Here is a 17,491-nt window from a genome sequence, read left to right as displayed (position 1 = left end):
ATGCTGAGTTTATGTGATATGTGATGAGAGGAGTTAAAATGTAGGTAGCGACCTGTATTGGTCGGTTTTCTGTAAAAACAAACTGATGGCAGTATAAATCTATCGGTGTACAGAAAACCGACCAATACAGGTCGCTACCTACATTTTAACTCCTCTCATCACATATCACATAAACTCAGCATTATACACATGTTAAAGAAAAGAGCTATTTACATCACAACGGACAACAAGACCCTTCAAGATGAGTTAAAATTTATTTCCAACAATCTGTACTTGAACGGCTATCCAAGAAGACTAGTCAATAAAATCCTTTTCTCTGAACCACCACAAAGAGAACAAGAAGAGATTCAATATATAAAAACGATTGCAGTTCCGTTTGTAAGTGGCATCTCCAACAAGCTCGCCAATCTCCTCAAACAACACAAAATAAGAGTAACATTTAAACCTATAGAATCTATTCGTAAACTACTAAGATCTCCAAAAGACAACCATCCTTTCTATAAATATGCTGGAGTTTATAATATTCCATGCTCATGTGGCTCTAATTACATCAGACAGACTTCGAGAAGCCTCGAAATCAGGCAAAAGGAGCACATTGGCTATGTCAAAAACAACAGACAGGACATTTCTGGCCTATCGTCTCATTTCTCCACAACTAACCATGTCATCGAGTGGGACAAAAGCTGTTCCCCTTACTTAGAGGAAGATTACCATTCAAGAATTTTCAAAGAAGCAGCCACAGTCGCCCGTTCTACTGTGAACCTTAACAGAAATCAAGGCCTAATACTCCCAGAGATATGGAAAACACTAATCAGAACCTTAAAAACGGAAGAAATGAACTTTAATACAAACTACAGAAAGTTCCTCAGCAACAACTAGCTGATCTTGTACACGCGATACGTGTTTCACTCACGTTCGATACTATTTTATTTGTAATTATTCTAGTCAGTTTCAGTTTTGCAGTTACGCATAATTATGAGAGTGTTTAAACCTATATGTAAGTGCCCTGAAGATGCCAACAGATAAGTGTGGCGAAACTAGTTGGTTCAGTTAATAATAAAATTGATCAACACTTGATCAGTTAACCAAATATTATTATTTACTAATTTATGATCAAGAAAATAACCTTCATTATTCTGTTCCCATTTTTTGTTGATCCACACTTTTGCCCTTACTGGTCTGTGGTCACTTCTTGTATTAAATCTATTAAGCACTTCGGTATTATTTATTATATATCTTCTGTTGGAGAGGATGAAGTCTATTTCATTGTAAGTTTGTCCATTTACAATTTAAAATTTATAGTGAAATAATACATTGTATTATTTCACTATAAATGAAGAGTACCATCAGCTAAAATAACAAAATATGCTTATTCTGGCATGTTAATGGTTAGCATATCCTTATATTTTATATAGTGATTTCTGATTTATGAAGGGATAATTGGAATGGAATCCCATTATAAGTTGAGGACTGACTGTATGTATATATGTATATATAATACTTAGTGTTATCAAAAATTTATGTACAGTCAAGATTTTATCTTAAACATTATTTTGATTCATCAAATAGAAATGGGGTTGCAATAATAGTCAGCAGATATAACAAATCAGTACTTGGATACAATCCCATTAATGATAGGATGATCTCAATAAGACTCAACTGTAAGCCTATTTCCGCCAGTCTCTTTCATATAGATTATTGTTATTTTATTTTATTTTTTTATTATTATTATCCCAAGATGACCCAATGGACTCAAAGACTCATCTAGGAGGTCCTTGTCATACACACACACACACACAGCTCATAATACTGCACCTTAAACACACTCAAGTTCTCTTCAGACATCACCCTCTCAGGCAGGGCATTCCAGAGGTCATCCCTGGAAGCTGTATAAGAAGCTTCCAGGGATGACCTCTGGTTCTACCCTGATCTCCCACCATTTTATGTAAAACCTCTCCAACACTGATCCTGTAACAACCCCTTACTGACTTGTAGGTCTCTATCATATCACCCTCCTCTTCCTCCTATCCACTAGTCTCTGTAAATTGCATCTTCTCAACCTTTCTTCATATTCAACATTCCAGAGATCAGAACTACCTTAGCAAATCACCTCTGGACCCTTTCCGACATCTCTTTGTTTTATTTTTGAAAATCAGATGACCAAATATGTGCACAGTAGTCCATGCGTGGCCTAATCAGAGCCTTATACAATGGAACAAGAATCTCCTTACTTCTACAAGTCAGTGGCCTCTGCATCATTTCCAGAATTTTTTGTGTTGTCCTTGCAATTTTGGCAATGTGTCCCCTAAATTTCAGATCCTTATCCACTATCATCTCAAGATCTCTTATTTCCTCCATCTCCAACAATATATCCCCATCAAGATTCTACATTCTACATCCCATCTTTGTTTCCTATATTTTAAAACTTTCATTTTGCAACATTGAACTTGCATCTCCATTATATCCAAAAAAGATATTTTAATTATAATAGTTGATTTCAATGCAAAAGTTGGAAAATCAGTAGATAATCACAATGAAAATGTTCTTGGCTCCCTTGATCTTGGTCATGAAAATCATAGAGGGAAATGCTGATAGATTTCTGCATAGAGAGAGAAGATTGGCCATAACCAATATCTTCTAATCACATTTGTAGATTGTATACCTGGAAATCACCTGGAGACAGAACACAAAATCAAATTGATTATATTTTAATCAACCAATGTTAGAAATCCATATAAAAAATGCAAAACATTTCCAGGAGCAGATTATGGCTTGGATCACCAACTTCTCCTTGCAGACCTGAAAATCCATCTAAGAACAAATAAAGTAATGCATCCACTCAGATTTGATGTGGCTAGAATAAACAGTAATTATATCATCAAAGTAGAAACTAGATTTTCAGAATTAAGAAATGCTACTAATGAAAGAACTCCTGAAGAACTGTGGAATAAAACAAAATAGATAATCTTGGAAACAGCAAAGGAACCTCTACCCAAAAGAAAAAGAACATATCCCATGGATATCTAATGGCACATTAACAGAAATTGAAAACAGAAGGGCACTTAAGGAAAAAGGATTATCAACATAAGTGGACAGACAGAACTACCCAAACAAGTCTAAGCTTATTAAGAAATGCTGCAAAAAAAGACAAAGAAAACGTTTTAAGTAAAATGTGTGAAGAAATAGAAGAACATGCTAACAAAATCAAACAAAAGCCATCTTAAATAAGATTAAACTCATAAATAGAAACTTCAAACCAAAAACTTTAAATATAGCTGATGCCAATAACCAAATTCTAACAGAAACTAATAATATCCTCAATAAATGGAAAATTTATTGTGCTGATCTTTATAAAGGTAATTCTCTGTCATTTGAAGAACCGAATGGAAAACATATACAAAAAGAACCATACATCTTAAAAGCAGAAATTGGGTTGGCACTGAAAAAACTCAATCTTCTTAAGACTCAGAATCTAGGATATACTGAAATTGACATTTTGCATAAACTTTGCAACAAAATTTGGAAAATAGCTAAATGGTCTGAAAACTGGGCCAGATCTATATTTATGCCACTACACAAAAAAGGGAGCATCAGTGATTGCATCAACTATTACTATTACTATTACTATTATTACGGGCAACTCCAGGGAGTCTTAGACTCATCGAGGGAGGCCCCAAATCATATTCATCACAACTATTTGACATTCATACAGTATCTATCATACCTCGCCTTAAACTCATTCACTGTCACAGCATCCACCACAGACTCAGGGAGCGCATTCCACTCATTCACCACTCTAAAAGTAAAGAACCCAGCTCTAACACCTTTACTAACCACACTTTTGCCCAGTTTCCATGGATGTCCCCTAGTCCTCCCACAACCAGCCCTGTTCTCAAAAATATCTTCTGAATTAATTTTATAGAAACCCTTCAGTAATTTGAATGTCTCAATCATATCTCCCCTCCTCCGCCTATCAACCAATTTTTGCAACCCACAAATCCTCAACCTGTTCTCATACGGTTCATTCCACAGACCTGCTATCATCTTGGTCACTCGCCTCTGGATCCTCTCCACCTCCTCCCCATCAAGAAGAAACCTAGGTGACCAAATCTGAGCACAGTAGTCTAGATGGGGTCTTATCAAGGCTCGATACAGAGGAACAATAACCTGCTTGTCTCTGCTTGTCAACGTATTCTTCAGCAACCAAGTGATTTGATGAGCTGTTTTGGTCACTTTTCCAATGTGTGCAAATTTCAATTCCTTATCCACCAACACTCCTAAATCTCGTGCCTCATCAATTTCCTGGAGCACGGTTCCACCAATGCAGTAAACTGCCGCCAATCTTTTCACCCCAAAATGCATAACCTTACATTTTGCCACATTAAACTGACATCCGTTCTCCTTATCCCAGACCTCCAATCTATCCAAATCATCCTGCAAAATTTTGACGTCATCTGCATTCACTATTGCCCTACCCAACTTCGCATCATCCACAAACAAATGAACTGTTCCTCTCAGATCATTTCCTATATCATTTATGAACAAATTAAACAGCAGTGGTCCAAGAACAGATCCTTGTGGCACACCACTAGTCACAGGCCGTCTTGTGGACTCTACTCCCGAGAAAACCACTCTCTGATATCTCTCCGTCAACCACCCTCCTATCCATCTCACCAACCCTATGTCCATTCCCATATGCTGCAATTTACTGATTAGAATTCCATGTGGAATCCTGTCAAAGGCCTTGGCAAGGTCCAGTAGAATCACCGTAAACCCATTACCCTTATCCAGTTCAGCCGTCACTGTGTTATAATACGTGAGCAAGTTACTGAGGCATGACCTACCCTTCACAAACCCATGCTGTCCCCGATACAGTATCCTATACAGTATCCTATATCATATCGAAAATAGTATCCTATTTTCTTCTATCCAATCTTGTATTTTCCTCTTGACTATTTTCTCTAAGACCTAGACAATGATTCCTTATATGCTAATCGGTCGGTAATTTACAACAGCAGTCTTGGAACCACCTTTATGCAGTGGAACTATTTTCCCCTCTTTCCACCCGCTCGGGACTAACCCAGACCCGAGACTCAAATTAAACAAAATGGTCAAAGGTACTGACAATTCTTTAGCTGCTTCTCGTACAACACGAGCTGGTATACCATCCGATCCCACAGATGTATTGACATTGAGGTTATGCAATAGACTACTCACCTCCACTTCATTAACCACAATTCCCATATAATCTGCTGGTTTATTCGTTTCTGCAATGTCACCACCTGGATGATATACTTTTGCAAAGTGCTCACTCAGTAACTCAACTATCTCAACTGATTCAGTTACCTCCCTACCATCGGCATTCTTTAAAATCAATCTGCCATGTACATTTTTCCTTTTACTTGCTACATATCTAAAAAACTGTTTAGGATTCTCTTTAGCCTGCATGGCCAATGTTCTTTCGTAATCCTTTTTTGCTTTTCTTACCACACTCGTCACCCTTCTGGCCTGCGCTTTATACCGTTCATGTGCCTGCCGGTCACCCTTCTCCTTAAATTCCCTCCATAGTTGTTTCTTTTTTTGCAACTCAAGCTTAATGGTGTTATTCATCCATTTAACCCCTACTTGATTTATTATTCGGACTCTAGGTATACAGTCAGCCATTGCTTCATGCAAGCACTTCTTAACTACCTCCCATGCACTATCAACTTCTAGTCCTTGCAGTTGTACATGCCATGGCACTGAACCAATCAAACTCCTAAGCTTATCATACTTTCCAGCCCGATAATTCCACATGTACCCTGTCTTAATTGAAAATTCTACACCTTTAGCCACCTCCCAAGTTAAGACCCTATGATCACTCTCACCGATTGGTGGCAATGTGGTCATATTTGTTACAGCCAAATCCTCAGATGTAATTACTAGGCCAAGCACTCTCTGACCCCTAGTATTTTCCATTACATGCTGTCGCAGATAGTTATCCCTTAATAACCGCATAAAATCTAGTTCCTTCCTCCCGTGTGTCCTCTCCTCACTCCAATCAATGCGACCATAGTTGAAATCACCCATAATAATCGCCCTCCTTCCACCCATTTCTTCTATTTGCTTGTGCATACTGTCACCACCATCTTTTCCATCACCTGGTCTATAGCAGCACCCAATTGTATATTTAGTTCTGCTAGCCACAATCTCACACCAAATGGCCTCAAATGTGCTCTTTTCTCTATCCTGCAATTCAACTTCTATTCTCCTTGGCTGGAGCTCATCAGCTATCATCAACAATACTCCTCCCCCCATTTTATTCTCTCTGTCATTCCTGAACACACTATACCCATCACATTCAATCCCACTAGTTATATCATCTACAGTAAGCCATGTTTCACTAATACCTATAACCTGTGGTCTGGAAGTGCCAACCATGGCCAAAAACTCTTCCTTCTTGTTCCTAATACTCCTAGTATTAGTGTACATGAATTTAAGACCCCCATTAGCCCCAACCCTACCTTGATTGCACATTAAATTAACTATCCCACTCAGATTTGTTGTCCTTATTTGCTCTGGCATATTATATTCATTCTTACATTCAACTGCCTCCATAAGGACTGTATCTCTACTCCCCCTCCCCTAACAAATCTAGTTTCCCTGAATTTGCACATCCACTACATTCAGCAACACTTTCTCAAGTCTTCTTACACCGTAACCATTCAAATGCAAGCCATCCATCTTATATAGATCCTTTCGCCCATCAAACTCACTCCACACATCCACAAATTCCACACCACTCGTCATACATAACCCACGCATAAAGTCATTTGCAATTATAGTCCTCCTTTTAAACATTTCACTGTCATACCGTGGCAAAAGACTAATCATTCTAACTCTCTCACTTTTTTCTTTTGCTACCTCAAACAATTCATTCAGGTCTTCTATCATTTCCATTTTATCTCCTTTCAAATCATTCGTACCTGCCACAACAATCATTTCTTTCACCCTTTCCTTTTGCTCTCTAATAGACGCAGTTACGTCCTTTATGGTCGCACCAGGTTGGTACGATTTTGTCAAATCCTCTACTAACTCACCTCGTACTAACGAGTCTCCATACAGCACTCTATCCTTCATTTTGTTCATGTTCACATTCATACGTTTATTTTTCCTGTCATACCTTTTATTATTGGTTGGTTCATTCAGTCTACTTTTGTTCATGCACTCTAGCTGCTGTTTTGCTCTTTCTATCGCACTATTCAACAACGCGATCTCACTCAATGCATCTATCTCATCTTTTTTGTTCTCTGAGAAACCATTTATACTATCATTCACACTCTCACAATTTTCATGTACAACCTTGCCGTTTCTTGTCATATCCCTATTTCCTTCATTCTGAAGGTTGACAAAAATATCACACTCACGATCCGAAATACACTTCAATTCCGCATTCTCCCTACATTTTCTACACACATTCAATCCTTTATTATCATCTAACCACACTCCGACCGCACTCCGCAAAGCGTACATTTCACAGCTAGTACACTGACTCATTTCTTTTATGCTACCGTTCTTTGATAACGATGGCAAACCTTCATTACTGGCCGCCATTTTCCTTCGCACAGGTGCCATACTTATCTGTAACGTGTTTTGTCAAATTATATGTTATAACACACCAAAAATAGACGCACTAAAATACGCAAGGCAAACAAAACAAAACTACACAATATTAAGTAATTTGTATCGATAACTGAAAATGATACTTATCTTATCTGGGGCTTGCACGAACACTACTCATTACGAATTCATCTAGCGGCGACTTCCCGACATAGATTATGTTATAAAACACTTTAGTACACTAATCACGTTAATAAAGCTCCAATAATATACCAAAATTAAACACTTAAGTCCATTAAATTGAATCCAAAACACCAATAAATCAACAAAAAACACAAATCTCTCAGGAGCTCTCCGATAGCACGTCCGTTCACCAGCTAGCCTCGACACCGAATCTATAATCTCGCATGCAAGTAAAATTTTGCTATGTGTAATTAAGAAATGAAAAAATTTATCGAACACCAAATTCCAAATGAACAGGCAGGTTTCAGAGCTGGTAGAGGAACCAGAGATGAATTGCAACTTTGAGACATCCAATAGAAAAAACACACGAGTTCAGCATCCCTATGTATCTGTGCTTTGTGGATTATTCAAAGGATTTTGATTGTGTTAGCTTGGATACTCTATGGAAAATCTTAAGAAAAATGGGAATCCCAGAACACTTGGAGCACTTAATAACAACTTTACAAGAAGAACACAGCAGCAAATTGAAAATTGACAAAAATACATCAGAATAGTTCTGAATAGAAAAAAAAGTGAGACAAGGCATTCTTACCTCTGATCTATTTAACATCTGTGGAGAGCATATGATGCAGAAAGCTCTAGATGGTTGGAAGGGTGGAATTTCATCTGGGGGGAGGGGAATAAACAATCTTAGATGTGTTGACGACACAACATTAATAGCCACGGAGAGTATAAAATGAGGGCTAAAAATCAACAGTGCTAAGACCAAATATATGGTGATAGAAAAAGAAGAGAACTCTCAATGTAAAATTGATCTAGAAAACGTTGAACAGTTTGTATAACTTGGAGCACTAATAAAAAATAAAGAAGGCTTCAGATCTGAAATTAAAAGAATTGCTATGGGGAGAGAGAGAGGCAATGATACAACTACAGACAATCTGATCTGAAAAGACAGAAAGATCTCCTTGACCACTAAAACTCTGCTGGTCAATAGCCTTGTATTTCCAATTGTCCTATATGGTTCTGAGTCATGGTCACTAAATAAAATAGATAAAGAAAGACTCAACTCCTTTGAGATATGGCTTTGGAGAAGGATGCCGAGGATTTCAAATACTTCAGTACTTTGGCCACGTATCTTGGAGGAAGAATAAGATAGCCAAAGTACTGAAGTATTTGGCTACATATCTGAAGGAAACAGAAAAAGAGAATGTCTATGGTCAAGATGGCTGGATCAAAAACTACAAACAGATAGAGGGAACAGCAATGGGTTCTCTGCTCTCTCCACTCCTGGCCAACTTCATGGAAACTTTTGTAGAGGAAGTCTTGAACTCTGCCCCACATAAACCCACTGTATGTCTATGCTGTGTGAATGATGTTTTCTCCATTTGGCTACATGGCCTGGATACACTCCACAATTTCCTAACACAACTAAACAATTGACACTCCATGATCCAGTTTACCTTGGAAAAGGAAAACAACAAGTCACCCATTCCTAGACAGTCTGATTACATGCCAGCCTGATGGATCTCTGGCATTCTCTGGTTACAGAAAACCTACACACACAGGTAGATGCATTCAACAGCAGTCACATCATCCTCCCTCCCAACAATATAGGATAATAAAAACCTTATATAACATGGCAAAATTAATCAATTAACTGATTAATTTTGCCATGTTATATTGGTAGTTTTTATTATATTGGTAGTTAGCCACTGTTATCTGTGGCTAACTACCATATAATACCAACCTTGACCATATCTTTAACACTTTATTAGCCAATGGCTACAACCCCCAAAAAATCCAAAAAATATTATATATATATCATGTTATATAAGGTTTTTATTATCTTGGTAGTTAGCCACAGATAACAGTGGCTAACTACCAAGATAACAGTGGCTAACTACCAACCTTGACCATATCTTTAACACTTTCTTAACCAATGGCTACAACCCCCCCAAAAATCCAAAAAATATTAAAACCCTGTAACAACCCCCCCCCTCCCCCTTCAGAGCAGAGATTACTCAAAATCTATCACTATTCCACATATGCATGGAAAAAATTAACAAAAATTCTAAGGAAATATGACCTTACAACCAGTTACAGACTACACAGGAAACTGGCATCTCTTATCCACTCCACCAAAGACCAACCACATCCCCCCACAACCTTCCATGTCCCTTGTAGTTGCAAACTGTCCTACTATGGCAAAACAGTCAATAAAGCTAATATCAGAATATCTGAACACAAGGACTACATCTGGTTCCACCAATACAGCCACTGACGACTTGATGACCATGCTTTGGACACCCACCCACCACAGGATATGCTGGAAGAAGACCAATCTATTACACCAAATCAAATATAAATATGAAAGACTATTCCTTGAATCTGCCTCAGCCCTGAAAAACTTTCCAAACCTCAACAAATTTGGGTGCACGAGATTGCCCCAAATTTGAGAAGCATACATTCTAAGATTGTCAGCCCAATGGCCAAACTACCCAATTTAGTCCAGTAGAGGGCACTGTTTAAGACTCCAGGTTTGACTTCTGTTGCCTTTCTTTAGCCTCATTTGCCTAGTGTTAGTTCCTGTGTGCACATATCATTGTTTTTTGTGATCCATGATCATGGAAATGTAATATTGCTGAAATATAGGAAAGTATTAATTAAAGTCTTTTATCATTAATATTTTACTATACATTGTTATTTCCTGAAAAATTAATAGTTAAAGCATGAACATATTCCCAGAATAATCTGTCACTTTTGAATTGACAGATTATTAACATTATAGCAGCAATTTTCTAGATAACCTTTTGAACTTTCCTGATGTGTCCCCCCGAACTTCAATCCATTATCCAGCAGGATCTTCATATTCCTTGCCTCTTCCAATATGATCAACCCCATTCCATGTTCTTTGGCCAAAGTGCATGATTTGTAACTTAGCAACATTGAAGTGCCATCTGCCATTCTTCAGTCCAAAGTACTAGCCATGTTGCAATTTTAATAGGAAATATTAAAATTGAAACATTTTAATATTTCCTCACCAACCTTGAGCTATATCACTGATATATATATATATATATATATATATGTAGAAAGTTTTTTACCTTGGATATAATATATGTTAAAGATACCAAGCTATTTTATCCCTGGTAAAATAGCTTGGTATTTCCCAAGTAAGCAAACAGACAAGTAAGTCAAGTTTGCGCCTGCAAGTAGTGCAAGTCTGGTTGAACTGCAAAGTAGTGCAAATCTTAGGCAACTCGTGGTAAAGGTGGAATAAGCTCTGATCACTATTCTTAAAGACTTGTCTGTTTGCTTACTTGGGAAATGGATTAAAACCAGGTTAAAATAGCTTGGTATCTTTAACATATATTATACCGAAGGTAAAAAATTTTCTACATCTATATCTTATCCTGAGATTTTTATTTAATAAGGTCAAAGCACCTTATGGTAACTTGTTTTGGTAAAATACTTATAAGCTCTGTATTACTTAACCTTGGTATTTCTAAGCCTGACTCCCACTGATGAGACCTCAATAAAGGTCGAAATCGGTCTGGGTAGTAGCCCCTTGCCTTTAATGCATAGCATCATACATCTCCTCAAGGAGATGTGCTTTGCATTAAGGGTAAATATTAAGAATAGTGATCAGAGCTTATTCCCTTTACCACGAGTTGCCAAGACTTGCACTACTTTGCGGTTCACCCAGACTTGCACTACTTGCAGACGCAAACTTGACTTACTTGTCTGTTTGCTTACTTGGGAAATGGATTAAAACCAGGTTTAAAATAGCTTGGTATCTTTAACATATATTATACCCAACGTAAAAAACTTTCTACATCTATCTCTCATCCTGAAATTTTTATTTAATAAGATCAAAGCACCTTATGGTAACTTGTTTTGGTAAAACACTTATAAGCTCTGTATTACTTAACCTTGGTATTTCTAAGCCTGACTCCCACTGATGAGACCTCAGTAAAGGTCGAAACTGGTCTGGGTAGTGGCCCCTTGTCTTTAATGCATAGCATCATTCATCTCTTCAAGGAGATATGCTTTGCATTAAGGGTAAATATTAAGAATAGTGATCATAGCTTATTTCACCTTTACCACGAGTTGCCTAAGACTTGCACTACTTTGCGGGTCACCCAGACTTGCACTACCTGCAGGCACAAACTTGACTTAGTTGTCTGTTTGGTTACTTGGGAAATGGATTAAAACCAGGTTTAAAATAGCTTGGTATCTTTAACACACACACATATATATATATATATATATATATATATATATATATATATTAAAAAATATTGGTTCTAGAACAGAATCCTGTGGTTCCCCACTTGCTTCCTTCCTACTTTCCTTTTTCATGTTCCATCTCCAGCAGCTGAAGTCAGTCTTCCATCTTCACTCTTTCTTCTACTAGTAACAAAATATAGAATTCTCTAGAGTTTTGCTTTGCTACATCAGCTAAGCAAGCCCTTAGAGAATGCTGTATATCAGTATTTCCTTCTTTACTAATATGTGCTCTATACTCCTGGTTCTGCTGAGGGATATCCAGTTCTTTATATCTCCTCCATAACATCTTCTTTCTGAGAGGTTCCATAATTCCATTATTCATCCATTTCACACCCACTTTATTTATCTTCTTAACATTAGGAATGCGGGGCCTGCGCTTAGGCTGCCTGAAGATTTTAAGTTCAAATCTAGTCACTAACTTGAGGAACTTTTTCTAAGCCTTTCTTTGACTGGTTTCTGAATTAGTCAATCTCTGGCATGGGCAAGCAGGGTTTTTTTTCTCCCAGAAACTCAGGTTTTTCATCCTGTAAACTCAAGAAAATTGACTGTATAACCCACATTATTTCAGACAGTAACATATCCTGTTAGAGTTAGGTGCCAAGAGATGGCAGCACTTTTTTGCCCATGTCTTCATTTGTTTCCACTTATAATTAGTGGTAGTCATGGGCCAGCTATCTCTGATTGACTGCTGATAGAGATTGAACTTCCTACTCAGTCTCCAAAAGTTAGAGAGGATTAAAAGGCTTTGCCTGCTCCCTGTAAGGGAATAAAAGGCATTAGCTGATGGTTTATTTATTTTTAAGCTTAGGAATTAAATCTGACATTGCTGTAAGTGTCTGATTTTGGACTGAGTCCCTGGCTGCTGATTTTTCTCTTCTTCATTATCAAGCCACAGCTCATCACCTGTCTGACTCCTTAATTTATCATAGTCCTCTTCCCTGTAATTCTACACATACCTTCTTTCGCATAGCTTGTATCTGCCTAACCACTTCTCATGTCAAACCAAATGATCACTCTTCCCAATTGGTGGCATCATAGAATTACTATATGAGATGATATTAAATCCAATTAAACAAGTTATATCACACTTGTTGCTTTGACTAAATGTTGAATTAGGTAGTTGTCCCCAAGTAGTCTCCTTCACACATTATTTCTTGCTTCCATTGTTGAAGTCACCCATTATTATCATCTTCCTGTCACTTATCAGTCTGATCTGCCAAAACATTTCAGAATTGTCTTCCTCTACATTTCTTGGCCTATAGCAAAAACCCACTAAATAACTAAAATTTATGCTCATCTCAGTCTTACTCCAAATGGCATGAATGCCATTATCACTGTTGCCTTTTTCAAGTTCCAATGGAGGAGACATAACTTTTCTGAGAGCAAATCATACCTTGGCAATACTACAAACACATACACTACAAACATACAGTTTCTCTAATAGCTATCACACATAAACATATACAACCCATAGTTAATTAAACAAAAAAACTTACCATCGGGATGCATGAGAGATGGGAACAAGGACAGAAGTCGAGGGACTAGAAGACCATTTTTTTGAGAATCAGAGCTTGAATACAGGGGTGGGAATTTGCAGTGGAGTGGGGAATGATTTCATGCCAGTGAGGATTATTTCAGTTATTAGTTCACTGCAGATTTTTGGATCAGGAGAGCAAAAATAATCTGTCCATGGAAAAGAGACATAAATATATTGGAGGTCATCCCAGTTTGCATAACTGTGGTGCCATAGGTATGAGGACTGAGGTTGGCTGAGAGGAGAACAAACTCTAGGAGACTTGAATAAGATTGTGATCAGAGTTGGCATGGGAAGAGCAGACATCTACAGTGTATTTGGAGGGAGAGGCAGTTAAGAAAAGTCTAGAGTGTTGGAAGAACGATGGGTTTGGTTTGGTATTCTGGTTGGTAGGTTAACTGTTTGTGATAGATCATGACTGATGACAAATGATTCAGCTTCCCTTCCAGCTTGGTCTGTGAAGTTGGAGTAGGAAAGTCTTTTTGTGTTCTGGAATTCTCCTAGAAGACAGGCTCACAGTTTGGGTAATTAGTTTGTATGAAATCAGTTTTTAGTGATAAGTAGTCATAAAGGGCAGCATTGTTGTCAAAGCGGAGTGGTAAAGGCAACAAATGAAGACTATAAAGTGAGGTAAGGAAATTTTGAGCCACAGCAGATCAAAAGGTAGAGGTTCCAGGATATATTATAGACCTGGGCAAAGGATATCAGATCTTTAAAAAACACGATTTTTTTTTTTTTTTTTTTCAGAATGCATTATGCAAGACATAGTTGGGACAGTGGAGGTGTGGTCAATGGAGAATGCCACTTGGGGTCCTGTTATGAAAAGGAGATCAGATTTTGCTGTCTGTAAGTGGGGGTGTATATTACTGATGTTTGTATTGATGCCTTGAATGTTGGTGAAATGGAAATGTTTTTTAGTGGAAGAAATTTTGGTGTTTTTTTTGGGGGGGGGGAGGAAAATTGGAATATTTTTATTACTTTTTACAATTTTTGTGCTACTTTTCATGTTTTTTTTTTTATGGGAAATTTTTTTATAACTGCAGTTAAACTTTCATGCTAGAGTTGTTGATTCAGAAACATAAAGAGCAGGGGGCATGATGGGGTCAGGGATGTATACATAATTCACACACAAGGAGTGCCCAGACTCCAGTCCAAGTGCCCTCTAGATACCACTAACCCAGTCTACTTGGCAGAGTAAGTTGGCAGCAGGATTATTCACCAGCTGATTGGGTTAGGTTAGGTTAGACACATTCCCATTGGGTTTGGTCTTGTGCATTATCTGGCAGCCAGCATGCAGAAAACTGTTTTACTTCTGTACTCTCAAATAGAGGAGAAACTAGTTCCAAATTCAATAGTAATAACAGTGTGTTAAGCATATTCAGCAATGCCATCATCTGCACCACATGTGAGAAGAAAGGGGGAAGACAGAAGCTGGGGCCCTACTCTGTGGATGAAACATGGTAGCCATTTCACACTTCTAAAAGGCAGGGTGATGGTGGTGTTTCACTGGGTGATGAAAGACATCTATCACCTAGAGATCTGGTTGGCATTTCCACACAACTAGGGGAATATGTGCGTTTAAGGTAGCAAGACTCACTCCACCAGAGCCCCATTTGTGGATACAGACCATATCATGGGCACTTGGCTAGGAGAGGCTTTATATTGTACAATCCTATCCTGTCCTACTCATCCATCCTAGGACAGGTTGAGTTTCCCCCCCCCTCCCCTCCTAATGAGAGGAGGCTTATGACTAGTTATTGCAGCCAGGTCATCACTCCTTGCTGCATCCCTTAAGGGCAGTATTTCTGGCTGTAATCCGTGTGTTCACAGGGCTGGTTTGCCTGTGAACACAAATTTCTACAGGTTTGACAGCTTTACCAGACAGTATTCAAAATCTATTCCTTCATTTTACCATTTTGACAAAAGAAATAAGGCAACTATCTTCCTCATCTACGCCACTGCCATGTACCGCCGATCACCACCACCACTGGTATTTTTACAGACAATCATAAACATCCATGCCCACGGTGGGATTCGAATCTGCAAACTTTTAGCTGGAGAGCGGATATGCTAACCATCCACCCCAACTATCTTCCTCGTCTATACCGACGCCATCTGCCGCCGATCACCACCACCACTAGTATTTTTACAGACAATCACAAACATCCATGTCCACGGCAGGATTCGAACCTGCAACCTTTTGGCTGGAGAGCAGATATGCTAACCACTCAGCCAACCAGGCTGGCATGCTTGAAGTTTAAATTAACTTTTCTTTATAATTTTCTTTCTTGTTTTTCTTCAATTAGAATGATAATTTTAAAACAATGAATTTGCCTCTGTGTTGATAATTTTGTTATGCTTATGTATTTTCAGCTAACCTTGCACCTGAAGTAATAGTAAGATCACCTATATATGTGAATGCTGGAAGTATATCTATCCTTAATACCACCCTTTTTACACTTGTGGATATTAATGCTGATCTGGAGCAGCTTATACTTGTGCTAGTTGTACCTCCAACCATTGGTGATTTGATTGAACATACCCCATTTAAGAAAAGAGTTCTTCAGAGATATGATAATTTCACAATGAAAATGGTAAAAAATGGTTGGATACGTTTTATGCATAAAGTGAATCATTCTTTAATTGGTAAGTAAAGAATTAAGATAATTCATTATTAATGAGGCTAAAAATAAAATTCCACTTACTCACTCCACTCTATTCACATAGCTTATTATAGTAAATTTTATTTAACCTTCCAACCGGCTGAGGTGGATGAAATAGCCAGTCCACCCTAGCTTTTTTAATGAATCAAAACTTCATTGGCATTCTACCTTTTATCATGCCATTACCTCCCTTCGCCGTTAAATCCACTTAGAGCCATTAGTGGGTTAATTGTCGGTAGGGCCTTTGCGTCACTTGTCTTCTAGTGTACTGTGTTACTTGGAATTTCCTTTACTGTCGTGCGATATTTGACCTTTTTGTTTGCTTCACAATTGATTTGTTGTGTCTTCCCAAAAATTGAAACGAATTTCACATGTGCGAAAATAATCAGTCCTGAAATGACCACTAATCAGCCTTTGCAGTGAATCTATTTAATAATAGTAAATTTGCTGTATTTTATTCTTCAAAACAGTGCAATGGAACAGTTGTACTGATTGTTCTTTCACTTTGAAAGTTTACTTTTCACTTGGTTAGAGTATAATAAAATTAGTTTAATCCTTTATCCAAGTGTGAGCAAACAAAGTTTGCGCTTGAAAGTATCTTCAGGACTGGGGTAAGGTGGTACAACACCAGGGAAACTCGTTGCAAAGGTGGAGCAAGTTACCAACACTCCTATCTCAGTATCTCCTATAATGCATCTTCTATAATGCAAAACACATCTCCTTGTGGATATGTCTATTGTTATGCATTAAGGGAAGGGCCACTACCTAGACTAGTTTCGACCTTTATTGAGGTCTCTTCAGTGGGAGCCAGACCCAAGTGGAGATACCAGGCAGAAGCATTAGCAGGTCATCTCTGCCTACTGTTGGCAGCTTGCTCCACCTTTGCAACGAGTTGCCCTAGTGTTGTACCACCTTACCCCAGTCCTGAAGATACTTTCAGGTGCAAACTTTGTTTGCTCACACTTGGATAAAGGATTAAACTAATTTTATTATACTCTAACCAAGTGAAAAATAAACTTTCAACGTCTTTCTCTAAATCCAGAGTAATTTATTAAAAAAGGGTGGCACACCATTTGGCAACTCCTATAGGTAGAGATGACTGGGGTCATCTCTAAGCTTCTGATTCTGTACTCTTTCTTTGCAATCTAAAATCAACTGTTCTACTGTCTGCTGAAATTATTTGAAATTTTAGAAATACTATGCTGTATTTTCACCATGTAAA

At 38.0% G+C, this 17,491-nt stretch overlaps 1 protein-coding gene across 3 annotated transcripts in view; it reads left to right on the top strand.

Annotated features, from left to right (window-relative positions):
* LOC150099333 (extracellular matrix organizing protein FRAS1-like) overlaps positions 1-17,491 on the top strand; it is a 1,385,483-nt gene that overhangs the window by 484,951 nt on the left and 883,041 nt on the right. For all 3 annotated transcript variants that reach the window (XM_090403569.1, XM_090403568.1, XM_090403570.1), the window contains one exon: positions 15,980-16,252. In XM_090403569.1, coding sequence (XP_090259695.1) covers positions 15,980-16,252 — 273 coding nt within the window. The remainder of the gene's footprint in view (positions 1-15,979; positions 16,253-17,491) is intronic.

This window comes from Typopeltis vanoorti, chromosome 14 (assembly GCF_054136105.1).
Source record: "Typopeltis vanoorti isolate ZY-2024b chromosome 14, IOZ_Tvanoo_1.0, whole genome shotgun sequence".
NCBI lineage: Eukaryota > Metazoa > Arthropoda > Arachnida > Uropygi > Thelyphonidae > Typopeltis > Typopeltis vanoorti.
Note: the sequence above shows the minus strand (reverse complement) of the source record. Positions and strands in the feature narration are given on the sequence as shown.